This window comes from Pseudoliparis swirei, chromosome 4, assembly GCF_029220125.1.
Source record: "Pseudoliparis swirei isolate HS2019 ecotype Mariana Trench chromosome 4, NWPU_hadal_v1, whole genome shotgun sequence".
Taxonomy (NCBI): domain Eukaryota; kingdom Metazoa; phylum Chordata; class Actinopteri; order Perciformes; family Liparidae; genus Pseudoliparis; species Pseudoliparis swirei.
The window spans coordinates 10,282,948-10,297,548 of NC_079391.1; the positions used below are offsets into that span (position 1 = coordinate 10,282,948).

Sequence of the window (14,601 nt, forward strand, 5' to 3'; positions counted from 1 at the left end):
TATCCTTTTTTTTTAAACGATGGCTGCCAGAGTTGCTGCTGCTGGTAATTCAAGATGCATGGACTGTCGGTGATACTTGAAGCAGTTGGAATTAAAGGGAGAATCACATTACAGTCAGTTTGACTTTAGTAAGCTTTGCATAAATGCCAAACACCCAACAAAGTGCCAACAATTTTGTCATCTTTGAAAAGATTTATTCAACTCATGATGCAACATTTCACATATTTCTAAGAAAAGGTTGTAGCTGATTACTGGATTCATTTATCTCACGTTTAGCTCGTCTATACCGAGGGTGCCAATAATTCTGAATGCTGTGACACAACGGCTCAAAAGTGACACTGGGATGAAGAAAGAATAAATAAAAAGTCTTGGTGTATTTTATCGCATAATTCATAAGCTACACTTTGGAAATGCAGCCACATTCTGTACTGCACATGTTTTAAGTATCATTATATTAATTAGCATTATTTCAAAATGTGGCCTTTCTTGTATACAATAAATTGGTAGAGTATTAAAAATAGGCTGAGGGTGGTGAGTTAAGCTGATGAAATTACAAACTGATAATAGTTCAACATCACTTTTGTAGGTGCAGTTTTCACGTCAATGTCAATTAAAACTAAGTCTAAAGAAAGTGCCCTGCAGAAGAGAAATCACACTGGTTGCTCAACCCCTGAGTAACGCAATGTCCTTCACATATCTCTATTCTAATTATGGCTTGATCACACAGTGTGCACATTTATTTGAACTTTATATATATTAACCAAGTTAATCAATCAGTGTAATATCTCAGGCTTAATACTTTTTTGCGTAATATTGTCGTCTTATTTGACAACACCACACATGCAGGACTCACACTAATGTTGGAATAAAAATATTATTTAAAAAACATCACAATAGAATTCTGACATTTTCAGAAATGATATCTCAAATGAGAAACAGAGCTGATAAAAACGAAAACAAATTTAGTAGGAATAACATTGAAAAAAGACAAACCAGCTGTGGTATAAAAGTTGTTTAATATCAGTGTGTGAGCAACAAAAGCTCACATTTCATTTGTCGTCGCATCTCAATGAAAAATCACTCACTGACTGAAATATTCAGCAGAAAACACATAATACATTTAATTGACACTAACATTTACAACCAGCTTGATCATCAATGTTCCCGCTATTGAAAGAAAAAGGGCATTTACTTAAAGTGTTATGTTTAACTATGCTTAACTTTCAACTATTAGCACTAACAGTGTGTAACTAAACCTTGAAGTGGTTCTCAAATACAGTAAATGAGAATGCTACATGAACGGTTATCGAGCTTAGCTCGGTTGCCTCACAATTATGGAACACAAGCCACAATTGACTGAATGATGATTTCCTGAGAAACAGCAATTTGTTATCATGCAACAGCTGCTGGACGAGTGTGTCCTAGGTCAGCCAATTCATCAATGGAAAAGCCAATTAATCCTTTCTTTGAGCACTTTGAGCCCTCACATGAACTGCAGTAAAGCATCAGTTTCCATTCCATTATCCATACCGCTTATCCTCATTAGGGTAGCGGGGCGCTGGAGCTGACATTGGGCGAAGGCAAGGTTCACCAGTCCATCCAGGGCACACAGAGACAGACAACCATTCACACCTATGGGCAATTTAGAGATCAATTAACCTGACTGCATGTCTTAGTACTGTGGGAGGAAGCCGGAGAACCCGGAGGGAACCCACGCTGCCGCGGGGAGAACATGCAAACTCCACACAGAAGGACCGCCCTGACCGGGAATTGAACCCACGGCCCTCTTGCTGTGAGGCGACAGTGCTAGCCGACTAGACCAACGTGCAGCCCCTGTAATTGTCAGGTTCTTGTGACGGGGTGAGGCTCAGGCGCAGAGAGACAGGCTGGACGCAATATGAATAACAAAAAAAAGCACTCTTTAATGAGGCAAACCAGTTTACAAAAAACAAGGTCCAAAAGGGGCAGGCAAAAAATCCAGGTTCAGGGCAGGCAGGGTCAACAGGCAGAACCAGGAAGACGGACAGGACGACGGGAAAAGGACACGGAACTATAGACGACAATCCGACAGGAGACAAGGGAAAGACTGACACAATATATAGGGGGGGAAACAGGTGTATGACATCAGACAGTAACGAGACAAGAGTGGCTGAGGGCAGGTGCAGGGAATTAAACAATTAAGACAGAGAAGACACAGGAGACACGGAACACAGGAGAAACAGAACAGGGTGTTACAGTAATTGCTTGTGATTAACCAAAAAAGCATAACCAGAGTGTAGTGTGAATATTGTGACCAATACATTTCTGAGGGATTAATGTTATTTTAAGAGGCAGTTAAGAGTACAGAGACTCAGAGGTAGTGTACGTGAGTGAAGAATGTGCATATGTTTTTATTGTAAAATGGTGTGAAGAAAGATTTTAAAAAGTTAAAAGAACAGTGAAAATACCTTTAAAAACTTAAATATCAAATAAACAAGAGAAGAATCTGGTTGCTCCACTCAGGGAAAATACCTTTTAAAAGTGGAATTACTAACAGAATAAAGTGGTGGCCAAGATTAGAAGCAGCCTTACACAATAATAATAATGATAATAATAATAATAATAAATAAATGTATAGATGTATGGTAGGATAAGGGCAATAGCCTCCAGAATAAACTTTATAATATAATAATATTTTGAATGTTAAAAACATCTCTTTTATTATTCTGTTGTATGTGTGTCGGTCTGAGTGTGGGAATAAGGGCCCTCCAGGGAACTGTAAATCACAAACTGCATTATTCCCAGAAGCCTCAGCTTCCTGATCTAAAAGTAAAAAGAGTCATTTTTGGGGAATTTCACTGCAGAGTACACAATCTACAAGTTTGTATTATCCAAGCCATTTAAGACCTGTTCAACACAGCAGCATCTCTCCCTCTGAAGCTGTCAGTGAGCTGAACGAGGGATGTCTGACATCTGGACCAGATGCTGCTGAACTATATTCAACTGAATACAGTGGAGTATTTAACTTGAGGCTGTGCAACCACCCACAGTTAAAGTGCTGCTTTGCTTTGTCCGTTCTGTGGGTGTCTTTACTCCTCTTTGTTCTTGTTCCAGTTCTTCAGCCCTTCGGGGAGAGAGGTGTCCTCCTCAAAGTCCCCCAGCCCGTCAACAAACTCCTCATATGAGGACTTCTCCTGAAAAGGACGAGTTCCCAGCAGCTCCACCATGTCGGCTTTGTCTAAAATCTCTTTTTCCAGAAGACGTTTTGCCACCTGCGACACATGACCAATTATAGTAAACAACTACAACATTTCTCAATACATTTAGATGGTGTGGCTTCTACCGAGAGTTGCATAGAGAGAGCGCAGGGGTGTGAGATATAGAGAGAGCGTGGGGGGGTGGACAGACAGAGAGCGCGAGGGGTTGAGACATAGAGAGAGCGTGGGGGGTTTCTTGCCATTTTTTTAGCATTTTGGGAGTTAAGCACCGGTCCGATCTTTTAGAAAAGTAATTCCCGACTATTCTCAATCAGACCGCATGGTTTTATGTATTTTGACGCATTTGTGAGGTACGCTCTGGGACCTTTTTTTCTCTTCTCCCATAGGCTTTGCGAATTTGTTGAAGTTTTTCTCGATTTTCAAAGAATTAGCCGGCCGGATCTTTTTGAGACCTAAATGCACACGATTCCCGATCAGGCCGCACGTTTTGATGTATTTTTTACGCATAGGCAACCTACGCTGCGAGCTGTACGCTTGGACAAAGTTATGGCGTAAGTGGGAGAATTGGAAGATCAAGCAAGTCGAATAGCAGTCAGTGCGGCTTCGCAAACCACACCCAACAAGTGCTATAATGCCAATAGTAGAAGTCGTAGTAATTATTTATACAGGTATAATACCACAACTAGATGCTTAACAGAAGGTAGTTGCAGTTTTCCGATTTCATAGCAGTTCTTCCAACCAGTTTGTAAAAATATGAATTCAAACAAACAATAAATGAGCTGTAAAGGTGCTGCATCATATTGGTCATTGTTCTGCTCTTTATCTTTACTTCTCTCTTGCCATCAGAGATAATGGTCCTCACCTTCTCCACCATTTCTTTCTTGTTAGTGACAAGCTGAAGTGTTCGTTGGAAGGCAGAATCAATGAGCAGGCGGACCTCCTGGTCTATAAACTGGGCTGTGGATTCACTGTAGGGCTTCTCAGTTACGACATCGCCCGGCTGAGGCAGGTCAAAGGACACCTGGCCCACCGCCTCGTTCATTCCAAACTGTACAACCTGAATTATGAGGAAAAATGAGCCATGTTAATCAAAAGGCACATAAGATACTTCTTGACAACATCATTCCCTCACTTCTAATTGTGCACCTGCAGAAATAGTCTGGGCAGTTAAAAAAACTACCTTCAATTTGGTACTGTAAGTAAGTAAGTACGGTTTATTTATATTGCACATATTACAGACAAAGAGTCAAAGTGCAGTTCAGGAGTCAACATTTTTTTTTTTACAATGACATGGTCCAAAATATGTTAACAGTAAAAAGAGCAAAGTAAAATACAAAGTAAAAGATGGTGCAGTAAAAAACACAATAAAACCAATAGGACTAATAAATAAACAAAACGGATAGAAGGCAGGCGGATAATTAACCAAATGCCAGTTTAAACAGGAATGCCTTTAGTTGGTGTTTAAATGACACGATGGAATCAGCCAACCTTAGGGGTGCAGGCAGAGCATTCCACGGCTTTGGTGCTACTGCCTCAAACGCTCGGTCACCACGGGTTTTAAGGCGAGTATGTGGGACTGACAGAAAATGTTGGAGGTTGTATCTGAGATTGCGTGCTCTTGAATATGGGCGAAGTAGTTCAGCCACATATGAAGGAGTCTGGCCACTGCAGCAGTGTGTCTGCATGAAGCTACTCGTGAGCAGAGCTCAACATAAATGATAATAGCTTGCAGTGATACAGGACCTGCTGTTTCACATGGTCTGTGATTGACCCGTCACGAGATTTTGAGAAAATCAATCTTGAAAACAACTTAAAATACCGAGCAAAAAACTGTGTAAGCGTGAATACGAGTCACTGCAACGTTTCTTCAAACATCTATTCCAGCATATGAGAGTGTATGACACAACACTGACTCCCGATTGCATAACAGGCCTTGTGTATCTGTAAACATGCTTGATGTAAAATGTGGTGATCACCTGTGCATACGCAGACTGCGTGACTTTCCTGAGGTCGTCCTGCGCCGCGGTTGTAATGCTTCGAAAGAAAACCTGCTCAGCCACTCGACCCCCGAGCATCATGCACATTCGGTCAAACAGCTGCTCCCGGGTGAACAGGTACTGTTCCTTCGGAAGATACTGTGCATAACCCAAACCTTTCCCTCTGGGAACAATGGACACCTGAAGGAGTACATTATAAATATTCAAACTTCTAATATAATTGTAACGTATAAATAAGACATGCAGATAGTGAAGCAGCAGTGTGAGGGAAAGGAGGTAGAAAGTAGTCTGACTACCTTAAGAAGCGGGTCTGCATGTTCTAGGAACCAGCCCGCTACAGCATGTCCGGCCTCATGATACGCCACGGTAGTTTTCTCCGGAAGCTGCAGTACCTGACTCTTTTTCTCTAGACCTGAGCAAGGAGGATGTCTTATTAAACTGCAGTTTGGGATTTTTACAAGCAATAAGTAATCTGGTTTGACGTTGATTTGCCCTTCAAGCATAGAGTAAAGAAAGTTGAGGGATGTCTTTAAATACGGCAATAAATCACACAGTAAGTACTGTGGAATCGAATTCATGAGATATATTGCAATATAATGCAAGTTACTATATTAAAGGCCCTATGTATAAAATGTAATCCCAAAGTTCACATTTATAAAATTGTTTAAATTATTATTTAAATTGTGAACCAATAAGAAATTACATAAAATTAAATTCATCATAATACCAAAATGTCTTGACATTTCTTTTACTATAAACTAACTTGATTAAGGTGTACACATCATATCCAATATTCATTCTAAATATTATCACAACCACAAATGAAAGTCAACGTACCTCCAATAACTCTCTCGACAGCTTGTTCAAAGTGCTTGGTGTTGACATGGCGGTCGAGGTGCCGTGCAGCTATTAGAGCCGCCTCGTTACACACATTCGCAATATCAGCCCCTGAGAAATGAAAAAGAAGTGACAACAACCAAGTTAGATTATGGTGTAATTTTGTATAACTTTTAAATAAAGTGAGAGACAATGATCATTGTATATTAATCCAAAGACTGAGCTAAATGCACACGAACATTACCACACATCTCTTATGCTTACCAGTGAAACCTGGGGTCAGTGCAGCGAGCTTTCTGGCCAAAGCATCCACTTGTATACTAATGTCCAACTTCAGAGGTCTTAAATGCACCTTAAAGATGGATGCCCTGCCTTTAATATCTGGTGGGCCTGTAGAAAAAAAAAAGAAGAAAAAATATATATCGGGAATTTTCAGGGAATATTTCTTTGAAATACAAAACGGAATGATATGCACAAAATAGGATGAAAATAAGGGATCCTGCAGAATAAACAGGATCATGTTTATGACACAACAGCCAGACGACTCGTTCAAACTGCTCAGCAAGGAAACTCAAGTGTGCCTCAGATTTTGGGGCTAAAAAACACTTTTCTCTTTTCTTGCTTTAGAGATGTTCTTGTCATACAGTTCTCAAGATGACACTGACGAATGGTTACCGGCCAATACATAGCTGATAACAAGGGTGTTTAAACACTTTGGAGTATGTTACGTCCCGTGACTTAGACAGCCCTCTTTCAGGAAGAGGGTGGAGCTATCTCTTTCAGGTTTGGTAGCCTGGAGCAACACCAGCTGAGAGGGATCAGCTAATCAGTGTTTCTCGCTCTCTCTCTCTCGACCTCTGATTTCTTTGGTATGGTGCCGAAGTGTAGGCCACCATTTGTGTCTCTGCGGGTGAAGCTGGGTAGGGGTTCTCTGCCATTTTTGTTGTGTCCATTTTCTCCTGTTTTGTGGTCAGACAGGGAGCTCAGTATTGTTTTTCTTTCTTCTATGGCAGGTCAGTGGGATCTTTTGTTTTCTAATTAGCATGGGGGTTTTGTTTGTTGTGTTGGCCTTGGAGACCCTGACACCTTTTTATTTTGCTTCTGTGTTATTCTACCCTTTGTTAAGCCCTAACTCTGTGAAATAAATATCTCTTATTTGCGTATGTATTTAACTTTATTGTTTCCCCCTTGCTGTATCCCTTCTTTGTATGTTGCGACCGGTGCACCCTTAGACAACCGAGAGGCCGTAACAGAGTACTTCAAGTCAAATTACAGAAGCACAAAAGAGAAAATAAAGGACACCAGCCACAGAAAGTCAAATTAGAAAAGCATCACCTTCATATGGTTATTGTCAAAGTTCTGGGCTATGACACATCCTGGATGTTTCTCTACTTTGGTAATATGACAAGAGACTGTGTTAGGGGAAGACATGTATCTGCTGAAAATTCTGCTAGCAGCTTGTAAAAAAGCTATTACGAAGAGATGGCACACAATAGTACCACCATCACAAGATGGATAGTTGAAAATCATGACTGATATATATGATATGGACGTGTTAACTCACAGAATAAGAGCTCAAGAGGAGCAATTTGGTGAGAAGTGGGAGAAATGGACGATGTTTACGCGTCAACGATAACACAAGAACAATTGATTGTTTCTCAGGATGTATCATGCTTTTGAGAGGACAGAGCAAACCAGACCCCTTTATACTCATTTATTTTGCTCTTGTTATTATTATTTTTGTTCTATCTGTGGTGAAAAGACAAACAATAAAGGGTTAAAAAAAGTAAAGAGTAAAGTGGGCAATAAAGACAACATTGAAAGCCACATCCATGAAGCAGCTTTACACCTTACAGGGAAAACAACTTTCACAGGCAAGCAAAGTTCATAAAGTCAATAATGCTCATCTTGAAGACAGCCTTTTTAAAATGGGAATATTCTGCAGGTTATATCTGGAGGTCTGTTCTTTAAGAGGCAGCTGACCATGACACAAAGGTAGTTGCGTTTGTGTGAAGGAGCATTTAGATCCTTAAGAGTCCTTAAACAATGGCTGAACATGTACAAATAGTACTTAGTAGTCAGAAGACATTACCACAACCAATTATTCATGAAGGTTAAAGCCACACTGATTTTGTTTAAAGGTTAGAGACATGATGACCATAACATATTACTGATCAAACACAAATTAGTATTGTTAATGTTATCGGCAACTTTATTTAATTAATATGGTTTACATGTAACAGCTCAAAGACCAAAAGGAAAGGTTTGTGCTATATTCCTCATGTTGGCCTCCAGTCGTCTAATCCTTCTTTTATAGAGACCAAGCTCTGTCATTGTGACTCCGTTTTCTTTGTTACAGAGTAAACTGCCCCGACCGCTATTATTCAGCAGTGCTGGCGTAAATTAAATCAGATCCTTGCAGGCAGAAACCGATCAATGACTTTAACGACAAAGATAAAAGCACCCACTGTGCAACACACGCTGTTAATTACATAACATGTAAACAGGTGCAGAACAGAAAATCTAATTTATTTCTATTTAAACCACACAGGAAGTATTTCAAGGTTAGCATGTTGTCTGAAGCAGGCAACAAAAAACTAATGAGGTAAACGATAAAGTGCAATTTGAATTGATCTTAGCTGAATTCAAATAGATTTACAAGAATGTTGAAAGCAAACCCGGTGATGAATGATGATGTCGATAAAAGATGGGGATGAATTATAAATGTCATGAACTGAAGCCAGTGCTCATGCATCATGGGGAGAGCGGGGCATTATGAAGCAGGAGCGGAGCCTGACCTCAGGTACTTTACCTATGTGTATATGTCGATCAAAGCGCCCCGGTCTCATCAAAGCTGGATCCAAGATATCGACTCGGTTGGTGCCAGCTAGAACCACCACGTTAGTGCTACTGTTGAATCCTGTGATGTCAGAAACACAGAGCGGACAAAGAGCTTGGACATTTGGCACCAAGAAAGGCCGAAAGGCTGAAACACCGAAAGAGATGACATATTTGCCTACCGTCCATTTCCACGAGCAACTGGTTGAGGGTGTTTTCCTGCTCGTTCTGGTTGCCAAAGTTTCCATTCCCTCTCTTTTTGCCAACCGCGTCGATCTCATCAATGAAAAGGATGCACGGGGCATTTTTCCGAGCTGTGGCAAACGTATCCCTTATCTTACATCGGGCAAAGAAAAGAGAAATCACTTAAATCATCTTAACAGATGAATGAATTAGAATTCATTACTACTATAGTTCGCCATGTTATTATTGGAACACTGGGAGCATTGCAAAGCTAGATTGTGCTCTTCAGTATATTTGTATCTCTAACATGACAATCCAAAGAACCATTGTGTTTACAGATGTCCTGGCCCAACAGCAGTAACTCTGCATTTAGCCCAGTACTGACCCGCGCTGGGCCCACGCCAACAAACATCTCCTGGAACTCTGAGCCGTTGACGGTGATGAAAGGGACGTTGGCCTCTCCTGCTGTGGCCTTTGCTAACAGCGTCTTGCCAGTACCAGGTGGGCCCGATAACATCGCGCCCTGAAAACAAAGGTGTCGCTTCATGATCAATACCAATGCCTTAATGAATGGTTCAATAAAAGGGGAGATTTCTCCCTTTAAAACTTAATTCTCAGCCCTTACTATTTTCATACATCTATTAAAATGTCCCCCTCAGCCACAAGTTGTGATACACAGAATGGCACACCTTTGGGATCTTGGCTCCGAGGTCTTGGTACTGCTTCGGGTTCTTCAAGAAGTTGACAAACTCCATAATCTCCACTTTAGCCTCCTCACAGCCAGCGACATCTTTGAACCGAATGCTAATGTTGTCTGTAATGATCTTTGCTTTGGATTCACTCATACTGAAGGGGTTTCCTTGCCCTCTACCCCCACGACCTCCTGCCATGGGTCCGCCCCGCATAACAAAAAGTAAAAAGCCGACTAGGAGTAAAGTGGGGAGCAGAGTAAAAAGCAGTGTCCTGTAGGAAAGAGAAAGAAGAACCATTAGGACAGCATCAACATGAGCAAATATAATATGCATAAAAGTCCCTTTGATAATAATGTTCAAAGTATTTTTTTTACCCGTCACTCTCACTGCTGTAGAACACAGGTACTTTCTCTGAGTCCAAACCCATTTCTTGCTGGGCCATTTCCAGGTTATGCTCAAATGAGTCAACACTGCCAATGTTGAACCACAAGTAGCTCTGAAACACACACACAACAGAAAACAGACAACTTGCAGTTTACAGTTCCATTAATATCAACTTAAACTTCCAAGGAAGACTACACTTGTTTAAGTAAGAAATAACAAGTATAAGACCAAAATTATTCTATGTACAAATGGAAATAATAACAGTTTATGGTGACTTGCGTTAAAAAAAGCTTGTGTATGAAAGTTCATTTTTTGACCATGGAAATTGCTGTTTGACCTTATTATCTTATAATCCACTTAATAGCTTTACCAACTACACGTTGTGAACCTAATCAGTGGATTGGAATGTTTATGGATTTTGGTCAGTTGACAGTAGCGATTGAAAGTTCAGGAAAAAGTAAGAGGGTATTGAGTTAAGATTATGTTGCTAAATGTGTTACTCTTCTCTGCCTGTTACTGTGGAACTATATTTCAAAATACCACTAACACTGAGCGACAGAGGGACCGATGTGAAAAGCAAAAGGTTATTTTCATGCAACTAACCACTTCTGATGTCTGCATTCCATTGGCAGGAAGTACTTTGACATATTGTTTATTGACCACCTCCAGGTGATCCACCTGTGAAAAGAGCACTTAGTTGTTATTTTTGCTCACACGGTTGAAACAATAAACTGATAAAAGACGGATGATGCCAGAACTAGAACACTCTCCACCTCTTACCAAGCCTCTGTTCAAGTAATGATGCACAAAGTCCTTCCAGGAGATCTGCATCCCCGTCTCTCGAAAGTAAAAGTACCAAAACGCGCAGGCCATGCCTGCTGCAACAATTGCAGAGTACTGAACTGCTTTTTCATCGAAGGGAAAACTATCCTGGTAGATGAGGAAATGTTGTAAGAGAGGAGAAAAGTTGATTAAAGGAGAGACAGCAGGTGTGTCAGCAGCCACTGAAAAACAATCCACTATGCAGCGTCTCAGAACTACGAGCACCTATTTAACAATAGACGAGTGACGTTTGGTGCTATATGTTTTTTTAAATGTTCAACATTTGAAAGTTTAGAAGGTCTGGCAAAAATATATCAGCTTATTTCAATTGAACACATAAATATAACAAATAAAATAAAAAAGAATCAATTCAATTTAACTGATGGAAAATATGACCAGATGCACATTTTACAGTGGAAACAGAACAATTATATTATAGACCTGCATATTCATGTATGTGACATATTTATGCCAAAGTAATTTCATTAATTATTACCATTTTGTGTTATTACTGTCTGGGTAGTGCATTTTCTTGAGCATTAAAGACAGTTATCACAAAAAAATGTCTCGCACCTGAAAACGCGTCCACCAGTGCGATTCTTCTTTTTTTCTTCCTCTTCGTCTTTCATCTTCATCATCACATGTGTCCCGTTTTTTGGTATTTCCATCTAAATAGTATTAGAACATCAGTCACACCGTGCAGTGGAATGACAACAGAGGATCCACAAATGCTGCTTTGATGATGACTCCTTCACCTTCAGCTGATTTTTTGACGCCAGTGCTTTCTTCCCTCTTTGGAAAAAACTTTTCAAAACCTAAACCAGTTAAACACACACAAACAAAGAATGAAGTACAAATGGCTCATATTGACCAAAAGGACGCCGGTCATTATGTTCACTCATTTAGCTCCATTACTGTGACAGTATTAGGAGGTACACTACCTCTCGGGGGTTTGTTTGAGCTAAGTAGCCGAGCAAGCAGAAAACTGTGTTGATGTAACCCTCCACATCTCCTTTGGAACAGTGACGCCTTCTGGAATAAAAAGTATGTATGTTAAACATGTTTGCTACTTACTTTCTGATGAAGATTTTGAAAGGCGCCATTGATACTTGAGAATAATAAAAAAATATTTCAGGTAGTCTGATTTTTTACATACACACATAACATAAACTTACATTTTGTTAACATAAAAATATACATCTGAATTATACTATGTTATTATTGAATATGAATGATACCAACAACTGAGATATTAAGTATAAGTATTTCAATATAAAGTATGAATAAAAACATTAACAAAAAACTTAATTATAGATGAATTAAGAAAACGTTTGGTCAAATAAACTGCAAATATGCAATAAACACATTAAAGTGGTACACAAATATATGAAAAGCAGTGCCATATATGTGCAATAACACAGTTATTGTTTCATTGGAATCAGTGGAAATCATTACTCATGTGACATTAACAATAGGTCTCTAAAATAAATGTACATTTATAAAACACAGTTTCAAGCATAATGTTTGATGTTGAAGTGCAGCTCGTCAACTATTTATCGTCAACTACTTAAGCAAAATAAAGTGAAACGTCTACGTTTCTCAAGTGTTTGTTCTACATCAATAGAAAAGCAGAAAGTCTAGTGAAGAAAGTCAGCAACGGTTAAGATAGCAGCCTCAATTACATCTTATTTTGAAGGAAAGACAATTACAAAAAACATCCTTTTTGCTAATTTTTCACTAATTTTAGATTCCAACTAACGCTCACTTCAACCAAAACAGACTATCAGACATAATCGCACGGGTTGTTTGTTTCCAGGCTTGGGGGTCGGCAGCCTGCACCGGGGAACAGCCTGTTCCTTCCCACGACCCAGCCACAGGGGGCTCCTCCAGAAACACGCTGTGCTCCAAGCAGCTGTTGCAAAAAAAATCGTGTTGCACTCATCTATTTTGAGAGTAGCAACTTAGATGAAAAGAAGAAGAATTCAAAATAAAAACAATGTCACGTACCGACGCGAGTGCGCCGCCGCTCCGGAGAGAGGCGGACAGAGTGGACACGTCTCGGCTCCAAGTCCGAACCGCGCAGATTCGGCTCCGAAAGGGACCGACACTCGCAGAGAGAAGCCCCATCGTCCCGGGCTGGACTTTCACTGGGCTTCACTGGAGTGGTAGACGTGCGAGAAGTACCGTACACACTCCGACAACTCGTCATCTCGCGAGATTTCCGTTAGAAAACAGCAGTAGTGGTCCTGTCAGATGTGAGACAGTCGACAGCCCAGTGGCCAACGTTTGTATTGTCCCCCCTCGATGGACTCACGCTGCACTCACCATGCAGCAAACTATTGCATGCACATGTACGTATACAATCTGTTTGCAACCAGAATTCCTGTTAATAGAGGTGCTATAGCTTATTTACCTATATATTACATACATCTTGTATTTTAAATTCTAACATCATTGGATTTGAAAGATTTTGTTTTAAAAGGACATACATCATTATTGCCGGAAATCCAAGTGCCTCACCCACTCTTTATGTAGGTCACTAAATGGAGCCAAATTACTTTTTATCTATAAGCTATAGATAAATCTTTAGTCAAACATTAGGCTGTTTGACTAAAGATTGTTTCAAATGTTGTTATCTGTGTTCTGATTGATGGTGTCATCCAGTGTTTCACAGATTACAGCACAGACGCACACCAACGCACACACTCTTTCATAAGGAAGTATTGGTCTCCATAACACAATAAAAAGGTTGCACGCACTAGTAAAACGCCAATACAGCACCTACTCAACCCTCCTGCCCCCTCCAGTGGGTGGTGTCTCTAAGCTGGTTTACAAAACGCCAATAAACACGGATGTCCTGGACTGATGTGCAGAAACTGATAACAAATGAACATAAGAGTGGTCCCTATTAAGTTAGTTTATATATTCACGATTCTGTCCTGTAATACACTCTCTGTTTACTGTACACAATACAATGGACTGCATTAAGTCGGTCTAACTTGTTGACTCTTGTTGCATATTATACTGTAACAATTGTATTTTTTTCTGCATTTATTACATTTTGTAGATTATTTTGGGACATTAATATCTTCATGACATTTTCATTGCAAACAATACAATGATAGTTTTATATGTGAATGTCTTTATGAATCATAAATCAATACTATTGTTTTGTACTTTTATGGCATACTATACTTTGACTATTTTAATGATATTAGTCTTTTTGACAAATTATTTTCCCTTTATTTGTTATGTTCATGTCATCTCATAATATGTTGATATATTTTTTAAATATACCTTTTTATATTTTGATGACATACCATACTATATGTTTAGGAAAATGTAATGGCACTTTAATGCAATATTATACAATTATGTTGTATGATGTATCTATGACTTGTTTGTGACACTACACTTTGACTTATTCATAACTATGACATTATTACTTTTTCTGACATTTATTTGGCAAACTATATATTTAATTTGTTATTACATACAATATTCTTTAATAACATACTACAGATTAATGAATGAAATGTTTATGGCATAATATTATAATCTTTATGACTCGTATATGGCATACACTGCTGCAACACTTTAATCACATTTTCATTTCCTATCATAATTGTGTAGCTGGTTTGCTTGTAAACG

The 14,601-nt window shown here is 39.4% G+C and overlaps 1 protein-coding gene across 4 annotated transcripts; it reads right to left on the reverse strand.

The window, feature by feature from the left end:
- Nucleotides 1-997: 997 nt before the first annotated feature.
- LOC130192244 (AFG3-like protein 1) lies at nt 998-13,090 on the reverse strand. Of its 4 annotated transcripts, XM_056412047.1 has the most exons (18): nt 12,958-13,039; nt 12,716-12,862; nt 11,892-11,982; nt 11,706-11,765; nt 11,524-11,618; nt 10,909-11,053; nt 10,732-10,806; nt 10,119-10,240; nt 9,742-10,015; nt 9,438-9,575; nt 9,052-9,205; nt 8,844-8,951; nt 6,296-6,421; nt 6,032-6,142; nt 5,491-5,606; nt 5,174-5,374; nt 4,060-4,254; nt 998-3,251 (listed from the first exon to the last, which is right to left on the reverse strand). In XM_056412047.1, the coding sequence occupies exons 2-18, from the start codon at nt 12,739-12,741 to the stop codon at nt 3,069-3,071; spliced, it is 2,220 nt and encodes a 739-aa protein (XP_056268022.1). In that variant the 5' UTR covers nt 12,742-12,862; nt 12,958-13,039; the 3' UTR covers nt 998-3,068. The 4 variants fall into 4 exon arrangements, with proteins under 4 accessions (XP_056268022.1, XP_056268020.1, XP_056268019.1 ...); XM_056412045.1 differs by lacking the exon at nt 12,716-12,862 and having other exon boundaries at nt 10,909-11,058; nt 11,892-11,979; nt 12,958-13,090; XM_056412044.1 differs by lacking the exon at nt 12,716-12,862 and having other exon boundaries at nt 10,909-11,058; nt 12,958-13,090.
- Between the last annotated feature and the right edge of the window lie 1,511 nt (nt 13,091-14,601).